Below are 14802 nucleotides of genomic sequence, written 5' to 3' on the forward strand. Positions count from 1 at the left end.
AAAGAAGTGAGCCGGACCCAGGAAGGAAATGGGCTGTGGTGCCATTTTGGGAGACAATCTAGGATGGTTCACTAGTTGATGGTACAGCATTAAGGGAGCCATGTCTGCAGTTGGGTGTGGCTTGGTAGCAATGTGCATGGTCAGATATTTATCCCATTTTAAATTCAGTTCAGGGACGCGGGTGGCGCTGTGGGTTAAACCACAGAGCCTAGGACTTGCCGACCAGAAGGTCGGTGGTTCGAATCCTTGCTCGGTCCCTGCTCCTGCCAACCTAGCAGTTCAAAAGCACGAAGTGCAAGTAGATAAATAGGTACCGCTCCAGCAGGAAGGTAAACGGCGTTTCCGTGCACTGCTTTGCTTCGCCAGAAGCGGCTTAGTCATGCTGGCCACATGACCCAGAAGCTGTACGCCGGCTCCCTCAGCCAATAAAGCAAGATGAGCGCCACAACCCCAGAGTCGGCCACGACTGGACCTAATGGTCAGGGGTCCCTTTACCTTTACTAAATTCAGTTCATTACATTTCTGCATCGGTTTGTGGATTATTTTTTAAATCTTCACCACCATTTCAATGAAAATTCACCACCATTTCAATGTGCCTTTCATTAATAGGTACATTTTTTTGTATGCAACTTTGCATTATGGACACATTTTTGCAAGCTGATTTAATGCATTTTTGGTGTGCCGTATTTCCACATGAATGTCTGCATTTCGATGCATACTTCCCTCTAATATTGACTTCTTCTCCTTTTAGAACTGAATTGCAAAATTCAGAGGTGTGAACTTGGAAGGACAGCTGCATTTTAGTTCTTGGGAAGTGGCAATAGATGGAGTCACACTGAAATGTGAACTGAACCAAATTCCTCCCCATCCTTTATCATGATGGGAACAGGGCTGGGGACGATCACCTTTGCATTATGCTAAGGTTTATCCAGCTGCCACAGAGACAGCATTACTAATGCATCTCTGTGCACCTGATGATGTGTGCTGCAATAGGGCTGTTTTAATGGGATTGCAATTGATGGGTGACACAGCAAGCTGGGCTTAGCTTACTGTTAGCGATTTACAATCTCCAATTAGTTCCTTCAGATAAGGGAACATCAGCAGACAAAATAAGTTTCTCCTTCCAGTGTCTCTGCACTGCCAGCTGAAAATCAGCACAGAATTTAAGTCGAGATCCATTTGGGATACAGCAATGCTGAAAGCATCTATAATTTGCTTAAGAACAACAGACACCATCCCAGTTATTTTATTTTTTATTAATGGAGTTTTATTAATGGAGTTATGTATTGTTGCAGAATCACCAATAGATGGCAGGGACCATATTAAACTATAGACTTATTCAGGCTGTGCTTATAAGTTTCTCCCACTGTTAAGACCGTGTTCATAGAAGACAATCTTACTTGGCTATGAGTGATTGCCGAAGAAGAGAATAAGTATAAGCTTCTCATGTGCAGGGAACAGAAAATAACATCTCCTGCTGGCCCCTCTTGTTGTTGTTGTTTAATCATTTAGTCGTGTCTGACTCTTCATGACGCCATGGACCAGAGCACGCCAGGCACTCCTGTCTTCCACTGCCTCCCGCAGTTTGGTCAGACTCATGTTTGTAGCTTCGAGAACACTGTCCAACCATCTTGTTCTCTGTCGTCCCCTTCTCCTTGTGCCCTCAATCTTTCTCAACATCAGGGTCTTTTCCAGGGAGTCTTCTCTTCTCATGAGGTGGCCAAAGTATTGGAGCCTCAGCTTCACGATCTGTCCTTCTAGTGAGCACTCAGGGCTGATTTCCTTCAGTATGGAGAGGTTTGATCTTCTTGCAGTCCATGGGACTCTCAAGAGTCTCCTCCAGCACCATAATTCAAAAGCATCAATTCTTTGGCGATCAGCCTTCTTTATGGTCCAGCTCTCACTTCCATACATCACTACTGGGAAAACCATAGCTTTAACTATACGGACCTTTGTTGGCAAGGTGATGTCTCTGCTTTTTAAGATGCTGTCTAGGTTTGTCATTGCTTTTCTCTCAGGGAGCAGGCGTCTTTTAATTTTGTGACTGCTGTCACCATCTGCAGTGATCATGGAGCCCAAGAAAGTAAAATCTCTCGCTGCCTCCATTTCTTCCCCTTCTATTTGCCAGGAGGTGATGGGACATATCTAACTGCATGTTAGCAGAGACATCTGCAAAGGGGATGTTGTTGTCATGGACTGGCTGGATGCACCAGGACTGGTGGGAGGCACCAGCTGGGGATCTCCAAAGAGAACCCCCAAGGGGAAAAGACTATGAGCGGTCAGAGAGGGAAGATTGAGCAGACTGGGAGAAGGAGTTGAAGATGTAACATTTGTTAATAGGTGGTGGTGGAGGAGGAGGAGCCAGAAGCCAATTTGCTCAATATTCATTTTTGGGGGGATGCTTTAATTTGAAGGGGCCATTAATTAATGCTGGGGTCCTGGAGTTGTCCACAAATTGTGCTTGCTCTCTGTGTGTTCTGTACGTAAACCGACATGACAAAAACTGCAGACATGGTGTTTTTTGGTTTTGTTAATTCTTGTTTATTCCAAAAGAATAATAATAATAAAAAGATGCGTCCATAGTTTGTTTTGTTTTTTTTGACGGCAGCAACAGAACTCTCAAAAGACTTGCACCAGTCTTAGAAACATTATGTTGTCTTAATATCCATCTGTTAAATTATTACGTGTAACCAACAAGCTTCAAGAGGACAACTATGGAGAAGTGTGTATATGTGTTATTTTTTCAATCAGCAAATTGGGTGTGGTTTTCATTATAGGTGTACTCTCAGTAAATGCATTTATTTGAAAGGGCTATAGGTCAGAGGTCTGCTCTGGGGAAATGAAATTTGTTGGTATCAGGGAGGAAAATATACAACAAGAGAGCCTTATCAAGAAATGGACTTTAGAAGAAAACAATTAGCCACTCCGAAGATGGAGACCTGGCTTGAAGGATTAAGCAGGGAGGGCAGGAAGGGCAGTGAAAGTCATATTTAAAGAGAGAGACGCAGTCTCTGGTGGGTCATTTGAATTTCATCCGCAGAGTAATTTCCACGCTATTTAGCCCTATCCATGGCAGGAATAAAGAGGGCTAAACAGGTTATTAAACTGACAAAGTCATACAAGGGGTGGGGAGGGATTTAGCCATGTGGGCACGACATTTGATAAAATTCAATGATACGCTAGGATAGGTTAGTGACAAATGGGGGATTTTAAGTATTTACAGAAAGATAAGGTGCAGCTGATGAAAGAAATGGTTGGAATATATATATACACGGGAAGACACCCGAGGACACCAAAACCTGCATTCCTGTACCCGTGAAAATCTACGAAAGCATATATATATATATATATATATATATATATATATATATTCAGAGTTCATGGTGTGTTGGAGATTACTTTTATAAACAGAAGACAGGATTAAAAAAGCAAAGCATGAGCTGAGCCAGTGTTATTCTCAACAGCAGTTGTAAATAATATACAGTTCCCTTGCCGCAGTCTCCCACCCATTTTCTTTTTTTGCCTAACATTTTAGGCATCATGGATTCATTATCAGTGAATGTGACCCAGCAGGAAGTGAGGGGGATGAATGTGTTAACCCCTTAATTGGTGCTATTAATTGTCTAATTTATGAGCCGCAGATTAAATATATGGATTGTTGATCAGGTTTTCATCAAAGCTCACCCCTGTGAGTGGTGTATTGTGTAAACCATATAACTCCCTGGAATTAGGCGATATATATATATATATATATATATATATATATATATATATATATTCCCACCTCAACAATCATTGCTGCTATTTTTAAAGCAAGAGAAACCACCATCAGGGCCGGCCCTACCACTTGGCAGAAGGAGGTGTACCCCTCAAGAAAGAGGTGCTGGGCAGGCGGCATGGGATGACACTATTCCATCACTAGTGTTAAGGTTCAAGTGGCAGCCCAGCTGGCTTCTGCACATGGACCAGGGAGCCGGCACTCTCTTGTCCTTTGCCTCAGGCACCAAAATGTCTTGGCCTGCCCTGACTACTTTCATTCAGTTGTCTCATAGCATCACACTTCTTTTAGTGCTCTGATTGATTTCTTAATCTGTTCAGTGTGTGCCGCACAATTTATTAAAAACTTATTGGAAGTTCGCAGTTACAGAGAGGTTACACTTCCTGGAATTCTGCTGTTTAGATGGAATCTTTTCAAGGTAAAATGTGAATACCTTACATGTCTACAAATTTTGGTATGAACAAATAAAAATGAAAGGGTGGTGGTGAGACTAAACGGAAGCCAATTGAGTATATATGCAGGCATGGTTTTATTTGGCCATGTGCACATTGCTTCTTCAACTAAGTATTCTATGTAACCAAATGAAGAGTGAAACCTAATGAAATCTAGCCATTTTGGACTCGGGATTCAAAAGCTTAGGTGCTTCCTAAGCAGGCCCCTTTCACAGACGTAGACCCATTGGGTTGGGAAAGGCTCCCAGTGATGCAGTCCCATTCTGCTGGTCTGGTTATGTGACCATTCCAATCACAAAGGTGGGCCCTTCTCAGCTCGATGGCACCCGCCATCCCAACAGCTTCCTCCCAAAATAGAAAATGGTGTCATCACGATCTGCCTAGTACATGAGCAAATGGCTATGCCAGGACAGGGTGGGCAGAAGGAATCTACTGAGTGATTTGCAGTAGACACTACATGTGTTTTGGAATCTCAGTAGCTTGACAAGAGCAACAACAAAAAGGCTTTCCACACCCTGAAGTGGAAGGCTGAACTGAAGGAAAATGGGAGGGAATCCAGGAAAGGATCCTTGTGTGACAGGGCTGTAAGCTCAGTTCCAGAGTTAAGCATGCATTCAGAGGTCCCTAAAAACTTAGTGTATGTCTGCCCCCACCCTGAGCCACTATTGTACAACTGGCTGGTGGACCATAAAAGCAAGGCTTAAGTTTTACCCACTGGTGGCCTACGTCACACAAACCCCAAAAGTGACTGAAATCAAATTCACTTAAACAATGGTGATAACATGCATAACTTCTTGTACATTTCTTTTATGCTGGTGCAAAACAGCTGCATAAAAATAATGGACACACTGAAGACATTCAGCTGATGGGGTGCCTAGAACTATGGGAGACCTATTTACAAATACTTCCATTTTGCCAATCAAAGGTGCAATGGGACAGCTGGCCGTTTTCAAAATTGGACATTCAGGTAACTATCTAATGAGATGGGCCTCACCACCTATTTTCCACAAGGCCTCTCCTGCTTTTAACATCTGTGTGGCAGGCAGAATGTTGCTTCCTACAGCACGAAGATGCTGATTTGGAAAGAGGTTTCATGCCTCATGTCTGCCTATCATGCAGCTGTTAAAAGAAAAGATGGCAACCTCAAACAAGAGTTATTTTTATTAGAAGCAAAAGAGAAGAGTTTCCACTGTGAGTGACCACTTTTCTATAGAATGGAATTTATGTGCGGTACAATATGTAGCCAGTAAATGTAGTGACAGGTGGGTATTTGGCTGGGATAGAGCCTGTTGCCAGCCTGAGCCAGACTTCTTGCCCGTAGTTCAGTTCCAGTAAGGCATCTCCAGTAACCACTCTCTCCAGGTATTTGTTCTCCTTCGTGTTTTCAGACCGAAAGCCCAGCTTGTCTACTCCGTCGACCACTAGGTAGCCTGAGAGGAGTGGGCTGTTTGATTCAATGGTGTATTCGAAGACATAAATGCCAAGGTATGGCACACGGAACCGTCCATTTGCTGGGACATAGGAAGACCCATAGTTGACATCCAGATTGTTAAATCGAATAGGGCCAGGAGTATTCATTCCATAGGTGTGTGAAGCAAAAAAGGCCACCATTGGTGCATATCTGTAAGATCCTTTTGTAAAATCTGCAAGGGGGGGGCAAACATAATGCAAAGATAAGCAAAGATAAGATAAGCACATTTGCTAGAACCGTTGGGTGAAGCTAGATGTTATGGCAATCATGGGTCTGTTATTGAAATTGCCAGACCAATGTGTATTTCTTTCCTATAACATCCAATGAAACTCAGAAATGAAGGTTGAGGAGACCTCAAAGTTGCAATATCCTAAAATTTCCTCTGACCCCAGCCAGCATAGCTAATGGTTAATAATTATAATAGTTTATTATTTATATGACTCGTGTCTGACTGGGTTGACCTAGCCACTATGGGCAGCTTCCAAGAAATGATAAAAACCACAATAAAACATCAAACATTATAAACTCCCCTGAGCAGGGCTGCCTTCAGATGTCTTCTAAAAGTCAGATACAGTGGTACCTTGGGTTACATACACTTCAAGTTACATACACTTCAGGTTACAGACTCCGCTAACCCAGAAATAGTATCTCAGGTTAAGAACTTTGCTTCAGGATGAGAACAGAAATTGTGCTCTGGTGGTGTGGCGGCAGCGGAAGGTTCCATTAGCTAATGTGGTGCTTCAGGTTAAGAACAGTTTCAGGTTAAGAATGGACCTCTGGAACGAATTAAGTTCTTAACCAGAGGTACCACTGTAGTTGTTTATTGCCTTGACATCCGATGGGAGGGCGTTCCACAGGGCGGGCGCCACCACCGAGAATGCCCTCTGCCTGGTTCCCTGTAAGCTCACTTCTCACAGTGAGGGAACCACCAGAAGGCCCTCGGTGCTGGACCTCAGTGTCCGGGTTGAGTGATGGGGATGGAGACGGTCCTTCAGGTATACAGGGCCGAAGCCATTTAGGGGTTTAAAGGTCACAACCACTCATCCTTGGTTTAGCTGTTTTATGCCTGAGTAAGAGTCATAAGATTTGAAATACGTTGGGCTGATAAGACACCTTCTCCCTCCTCTACCTCACTGTGAACCCTGTCCTACTGCCTGCCCCACAGCAGCCAATAGTACAAAGCAAAAAGGTGAGGAAACCAGCACAATGCTGTCATGTTATGGAGCGAGTGTAAGTACAGGCGAGCAGGAAGATCTACACGTAGAGCTGCTATTTTCGACGTTCACCCCACGTCTGCCATAACATCCAGATCTGCCTTTTGTTGTTTTCTCCTCAAGCGGAATTGCCTATTTAAATGGGATCAACTCTGTATTGCAGACACAGGGGTGGTTGTAAACTTTCCCCCCAGGCCTCCTGTCAAGTTCTCAAGAAGCTAAAGAAGAAAAGCGGAATGAATTCTTAAGTACTGTATAGAAAGCAATTTTCTCCACAATTAGCGTCAAACGCACCAATAGGGGAAAAAAATGCTTCTTTTTTTCGGAAACAGCAAGGAAATTTCAGTCTTGACTGTGCTGCATTATTAAGAAGAAAAGCTTTCATGCCATTCTCTCCCCCCCCCCCCAATGGCTGTGTCACAGATTTTTGCAAATGTAACATGCTTGCATATGCCCAAAATTTTGCTCGCAAGCAAAGATTGGGGAGATTTGGAAGCTTAATAATAATAATAATAAATGGGGAAATAAAAATGTCCTTTGTTTCGTTTCCTTCACCCGTAGCATATAAACCAATGTGTGCACCACTGTAAAAAAATGATTGAGAAACGACAAAATTGTGGCTGAGAGAGGCATAAAACACAGATTTCATGTATTCCAAATGCAAATCTCAGCTTGCTCATTTTTATAGCAAGCGTCACTGTGATGCCTCAACTGAACATTTGTGGCCGAGCAGAGTCTATGTTGGTGCGAGAGCTCAAACCCAGACACAAATCCCTCCCACATTACAGTGGTACCTCGGGTTAAGAACTTAATTCGTTCTGAAGGTCCATTCTTAACCTGAAACTGTTCTTAACCTGAGGTACCACTTTAGCTAATGGGGTCTCCCACTGCCACCGCGTCGCCGCTGCGTGATTTCTGTTCTCATCCTGAAGTAAAGTTCTTAACCCAAGGTATTATTTCTGAGTTAGCGGAGTCTGTAACCTGAAGCTTCTGTAACCTGAAATGTCTGCAACCCGAGGTACCACTGTATTATTTTTGTTACGAATGTTGTAACTCACTTAAGGGACATTTCACAAATCACTTTGGGAGGGAGATATCTAATAAATTTGAGGGGAATGCCTAAAAATGGAAGATGTGAGTGTGATCAAACACAAGGTATCCTATCCCCACACTGGGCAACAGATTCCTGCATTGCAACATGTTGGAATAGATGACCGCTGTGGTCCCTTCCAACTCCACAATTCTATGATTCTACCCCCACCCCAATGACTGCCCTGGGCAGCTGAGTCTGGGAGCTCCTCTTCTAATTTCCCAGAATGCCCCCAGAATGATGCTTCATTGGAGTCACTGTGGGAAATGAAAAATGGCGGACCCATCGGAGGGCTGATGCCACTGACTGCTGCTTCTGCATTCAGGGACGTTTGCCAGGGTTGCCAAGTGATGAAGGAGGGACCCACCTTGGAACTGACCTTGTCCTCATGAGACTGCCCATGGCTCCCTATTGAGTGTCTGCTCCAAATTGTTGCTTGCACACTGTGCAAAATGGTCCAAAGGAGCTAAGCAGGAGTGCCAGCTTGGCTCCATGACCATGGGTGTCTGGGGACGTGTGTGCCATGTAGCGTGCATGGCTCTGGCGCCAAAATTTGTGGGTGCCAGGCCCCTTCGTGGGGAATTTTGTGGGTGCTTGGGCCCCAGGGCCCCAGGGAGCCGGCACCTATGGTGCTGAGAACATGTAACAAGCAACATGGTGAAATGATTACATTTCATAGCTGTCAACTTACAGATTTGAGAAGAAGGGACCAGCAGCCTCGAAAATAAGGGATCAGCAGCCAAAATAAGGGATTTTCAGAACACAGGTATGTTCAGCTTCTGAGCCCCTCCGAGCCAAAGGCAGAAAGCCCAGCCAGCAACCAAACGAAGCCTCAAGCGGTGGTTCCCACAGCGCAGCAACCCAGCAAAGGGGATGCAGCAAGGAAAACCACCGTCACCTCTCTGCTGGGAAGCGCTGACCAAAGGCGAGTCCCCAGACAACGCGGCCGGGTACAAGGCATGCAAGCTCCACCCCCAGTCATTCTTAGACTCCTTATTGGGTGAGCAACGCAGCCAAGCAGCACAGCTGGAGCCTCCTTCCTCCCTGGCCGTCAGGGAGGGAGGGGGGGAGAGGAGGTGCTTCCTTTGAAACCCGGGAAATTTAAGGGACATCATCAATAAGGGACAGCAGTGGGACATGGCGCTGGGATAAGGGACTTTCCCGCCAAATAAGGGATGGTTGACAGCTATGTTATATTTGTCTAATCCTCTTTTAAAACCATCCAAGATGCTGGCCATCACTGCCTCCTGTCGGAGCGAGTTCCATAGTTTAGCTATGTGCTGCATGAAGAAGGAATGAGTCTTTTTCAGAGATCCGTTTTACTCAGGTGGAGCCAACATGCATCTCATTGTACATAAACTAGTGCGATTCACACCTTTTCCTGAACTCATGAAGAACCACAGGCAAGAGGCACCAATTCCATTTTCTCCCCTCCTGTGGGAATGTGAGAAAGGAACTGCTGCCGCACACACAGACCTCAGGCTCGAATGTCCGTTGCCTTATTTATTTATTTATTTATTTATATTTTGAAATGGAAGGCGCAGCCTTAGTCAAACGCGTAATTTCCCAATATTGCAATTTCACAGCCTCTGTAACAAAAAAATTGCCAGCTTGCTCTGGCCTATTTATGATAGCGCTGCTCGGCTGACAACCATCTTGTTCAATCCCTCCATAGGGCTGCTTGCTATTATTATTTTTTTATGGACAGGCTTGTGAAAGAAATCAAATTTTATACTTTGTGATGTGGGACGCATCAAAAGGGGGGATTGCGGACTCTCATCATGAACCGAGTGCTTTAAAGGAGAGAGAGAAAGCCATGACTCTGCCACTGGGGAGCTTTTGTCGAGAGGAACTAGGAGAGAGAACTTGGGTCTCGTAATCTCTGATCTATAGCAGAAGAGGCACAGGCAAAGGGATGGCTTAGGTCGCACTTATACTCGCCTATACTTGTAGGAGCGTTTTCCGCCACCATCTTCGTGCTGCAGTTGGCTCCTCCGAAAGGATAGCGGCAAGCGCAGACAAAGCTCTTCCTCTCATTGACACAGGTCCCCCCATTTTGGCACGGGGAGCTGCTGCAGCTCAGATAATCACCTGCATTGAATGGGAAAGAAGGACATGAAGGCACAAAAGCAGGAAGCTTTGCAAAGACTTCCAGATTGCAGCTTCCTACGCCAACTCTTCCCTAGCTGTATTTGAATCTCGAGTTAGAGGCGATATGGGGAGAAAGACAACCACCATTGTTTATTTGCATATAAATTACACCATTTCCCAGGATTGTGTGGTAGTGGTGTTTTTGCTTAATATTATTTGCCACTGGGGAATTTAGTCAGACACTGCTTACTGCCACTGACTGGGTCTCGACTGGCTAATTGCTCCTCATTTCTGCCAATCCAAGGCATGAGGGAAGAGCTCAGTCCCAGCCTCCATGTCCAAACATACTGTCAAATAGTATTTTATCCCTCATTTATATGCTACTTAGCGCTTTACAATCCTGCTCCCATTTTACAGATGGGGACCTCCCTTTGAGTCGCTTGCCCCAGGCCATGCAATTATCCTAGGGCAGAGCTGGAAGCATCTTGAAATTAAAGATTGGGCAAAGGCTCTCCCAGGCATAATATGCCACGTGAGGTGGGCATCTGTACATACAGAAACCTGAATCGTACCATTTGTGTACTTCAGCAGGAGGCTTTCAACACATGCAGGTGTCTGTGTAGAGCAGTGGTGGCCAAACTTGGCCCTTCAGCTGTTTTGGGACTACAATTCCCATCATCCCTGACCACTGGTCCTGTTAGCTAAGGATGATGGGAGTTGTAGTCCAAAAACAGCTGGAGGGCCAAGTTTGGCCACCACTGGTGTAGAGGTAATGCATTAAAGACATGGCAGAGGTAAGTGTGCCACCTTACAAACTAGCAAGTACTAAAGAGCTCCTATTCACAGGCGGCCCACCCTCTTTTGCCACCTGAGGAGAAAAAAGGAATGTACTGCTTCCTGCCCCCACACTGCTTCTATGCCCTGCCCTCTATTTCCTCCTCATGCCAGAACATACACATGCTTGCCAAACTCGGTGAGATTTCCACAAGGCTTCGATGCTCACCTCTCTGCCCCAGGAGTGGGGAAGACGAGTGGCAACATGGTGCGTTGGAATGTCCCCTCCGCATCACTGAGGGATGGGGAAGACAATGCCACACACTGGAACGCTTCCAGTGAGAGGGGGCATTCTGCTGGTGGCAGAAGCGGTGGGGCAGGTGGACCACCATCTTTTGCACTTCTGCTGCCTGAGGCAGCTACCTCACCCTACTTCAAAGGCTGGCCGGCTCTGCTTCTATCTGTAGGCCAGGTGTGGGGAACCTTCCATATGTTGGTGAACTACAACTCCCATCATCCTTGGACGTTGGTCATGCTTGCAGGGTCTGATGGGGGTTGCAGTTCATCAAGATCTGCAGGGCCAAAGGTTTCTCCCACCTGCCGTAGACTGAAGAGGTAAGGTAAAGGTAAAGGGGCCCCTGACCATTAGGTCCAGTCGTGGCCGACTCTGGGGTTGCAGCGCTCATCTTGCTTTATTGGCTGAGGAAGCCGGCATACAGCTTCTGGGTCATGTGGCCAGCATGACTAAGCCACTTGGCGAACCAGCGCAGCAGACGAAAATGCCGTTTACCTTCCCGCTGGAGTGGTACCTATTTATCTACTTGCACTTTGACGTTCTTCCGAACTGCTAGTTTGGCAGGAGCAGGGACCGAGCAATGGGAGCTCACCCCGTCGCAGGGATTCGAACCGCCGACCTTCTGATTGGCAAGTCCTAGGCTCTGTGGTTTAACCCACAGTGCCACCCACATCCCTACAGACTGAAGAGGTACAATCACAGTAAAACTTGATTATTGCTTGATTCTATGCCATGGATAAACCGGCCTGAAGTGTGAGGGACAATTCCCCTTTCCCCTTGAACTGTCCACTGTAAATCACAGCTCTCTGTCATCTGGGGATTAGACAAATTGAATTGCCAGAGACTATTCAACAATTCCAGCTCTTAAGAGTCCTACGCAGTGACAAAAGGGGTATGCACATTCTTGCAATGAGATTGCCAAGTGGGCCAGCCTCTGAAACTTGAAAGAAAGAAAGCCCAAGAACGCTCAAGAAGCAGGCTAGGTGTGGGGTGATGAAAAGGGTGTTTCAGAATAAGCGCTGATTGCCGGCAGATGTGTGGAATTGCCTCTTTTCACAGGCACTTCATCGGCACTCTGAGCTATCTTTAATTTCCAGCCCAGTCATTTCAGATGCCATGGCGCTCCTCGGTCGCAGCACTTCGACGGTGATGGATTTGAGCTTGCCAGGCTGAATGCAAAGCTTTGTGCGCTTTGTGCAAAGTGGGGTGGGGGGACCTCCCCCCACAGCACACTGCTCCTGGGGGTAGACAGATGAGGTTTATGGACTGCATCACGCCAAGGAGTTTCTGTCCGACTTAAGTAATTATTTTCTCTCGCCGCTTTCCCCCCGCGAACACATTGCATCTCATCTATCACAACAATAAGGCTCAGGATAAAGCAATGTAGGAGTGCAGTTCGAGTGCCAAGAGTGCCTCACTTAGCTTCATATTTAGGGTTTGCCCAGAGATTGGAGGAAATCAACATACACACCAGGTGCTACTGCATGTTCTCACTGTGGGGGCAAACCTAGGTTTGGACAGCATGGCTTCAAGCCACAGGTAAGGGTCACATAAATGGGAGATGCCTCATGTTAGCCTTGACCAAGCTTTTCCCTTCCAGATGTTTCAGATTACAGTGGTACCTCGGGTTAAGTACTTAATTCGTTCCGGAGGTCTGTACTTAACCTGAAACTGTTTTTAACCTGAAGCACCACTTTAGCTAATGGGGCCTTCTGCCGCCAGAGCACGATTTCTGTTCTCATCCTGAAGCAAAGTTCTTAACCTCAAGCACTATATCTGGGTTAGCGGAGTCTGTAACCTGAAGTGTATGTAACCTGAAGCGTATGTACCCTGAGGCACCACTGTACAACCCCATCAACTCCAGCCAGCTGGGGTTGTGGCCCAAAACATCTGGAAGGAAAATGCTTGGTTAAGGCTGCCTGATAACAACAGCAGCAGCAACAAAAATCCCATCACATTTATGTATTTATGACATGCATATACTGCCTTTTCCTCCAAGGAGTGCATGGCTCTTGCCCCCCTCGTTTTATCCTCACAACGACCCTATGAAGTAGGTTAGGCTGAGGGGCAGTGGCTGGCTTGGACTGTCCTCACCCCACTGGCTGAAACCGTGGTCTCACAGGCCCTAGTTTGGCACTCTAACCACTACACAACACTATGGGGAAAGTGTAAGCTAAATTATATCTCCTTGACATCATTCTGAGTCCCTTCTTCAGCTTATCCCCACTACTGTGACCTGTAGGACAGTCTTCCCTTTGAAGGGCTGTCCAGCCCAAGTCTGGTGTAAAGAAGAAGTACCAAAAGAAAGAAGTGTGAGGACTTTAGAACTGAACTGAGCAGGCACATGAGCCCCCTAGTCACTCTCTTCCCCACTATGGAAATGTGCTGTATTTTACTCTTTAAATGACAGCCATCATTTCTAAGTTTGTAGCTATGCCTATACAGAAATAACTTTCTAAATTGGCTCCCACGCACATAGATTAGCATACGCAAGTTTTATGTAAATATCCACTCTCTTCACCAGCGATGCATTTCCTATTTTGTTGTGATACATAAATGTGCATTCTAGTCTCCTGCAAGTGTTTTCGAGTGCATGGATGAAGGAGTGGGGCAGGGACAACATGGTAAGGTGTCCTCTCTTCTATGAAATAGCCCAATATTTAAATGGATATGCAGGAATAGATTTTCCCTATGTCCAGTGTCAGAGACACGGGAGGACATGATGTCCCAATGGATGGTCCAGCTTTCTCCTTCTTCTTTCCCCCCACTTACTTGAGCCAAAAGAAAGACTCACTGCTGATGCTCTGTGAGTTGAAACCTCAACGTCTGCATCTCAGAAGGGCAATTTTCATTTCCTTTCCAGGGAATTTGTTACACACACAGAGATGGTTGCCCCTACACAGAGTTAATTTGCCTTCTATTTTAATGTGGGTGGGGACAGAAAAGGAAAAGATAGACCACCCACTGGCCACCTTGACTAGCAATAAAAATCCCCCCCTACCACCTGAAGGGAATCACAATGTGCGCCCTATTTATTTTGAATTTTATTAGTGGGGTAATGATGTGATGATTGAATTGAATGGGGGTAGTTAATAAAGGGAAATTGATTTCAGATTGATTTCTGGATGATCTCGGTGATAAATTAATTGAGTAAGAACTTATTTGGGTGATCTTATTGGGGTGCAAATCAATTTAAAGATTTGAGGGGAGTGATTTGCATGGGTAAGTAATTGGCTTCCCTTCTGTGAAATTCAAATTCTGCTAATTATTTTCAAATTTGCATTTAGATGCATATAAATTAGCACATGCAAATTCTATGCAGATTGGTGGTCCTCTTTTACAGTGGTGCATATCCTCTTTTTCGGGCGGTGTGTCAACTGCCACCCTAGGCAGCGCCCTAAAGCCACACCCCTGGCACTTGCAACTTCCATATGATAAAGAGATGAAGATATGATGGATAGGTAGCCGTGTTGGTCTGCCATAGTCAAAACAAAAAAAATCCTTCCAGTAGCACCTTAAAGACCAACTAAGTTCTTGGTATGAGCTTTCGTGTGCATGCACACTTCTTCAGATACATATGATGGAGATAAAGAGGAACCCAAAACAGTTGTCTAGTTGTCTCTGTGGACAGAGATTT

The 14802-nt window shown here is 45.5% G+C and overlaps 1 protein-coding gene across 2 annotated transcripts in view; it reads right to left on the reverse strand.

Moving 5' to 3' along the window:
• Positions 1 to 4093: 4093 nt before the first annotated feature.
• The window catches only part of MMRN1 (multimerin 1), a 65964-nt gene continuing 55255 nt past the window's right edge, over positions 4094 to 14802 (reverse strand). For both annotated transcript variants that reach the window (XM_083756370.1, XM_083756369.1), the window contains exons 7-8: positions 9947 to 10096; positions 4094 to 5873 (exon numbers count right to left, since the gene is read on the reverse strand). In XM_083756370.1, the coding sequence (XP_083612496.1) occupies positions 5452 to 5873; positions 9947 to 10096 (572 nt within the window). In that variant the 3' untranslated portion in view covers positions 4094 to 5451. The remainder of the gene's footprint in view (positions 5874 to 9946; positions 10097 to 14802) is intronic.

The sequence above is a fragment of the Podarcis gaigeae genome (assembly GCF_964106915.1).
Source record: "Podarcis gaigeae genome assembly, chromosome: 9".
Lineage (NCBI taxonomy): Eukaryota > Metazoa > Chordata > Lepidosauria > Squamata > Lacertidae > Podarcis > Podarcis gaigeae.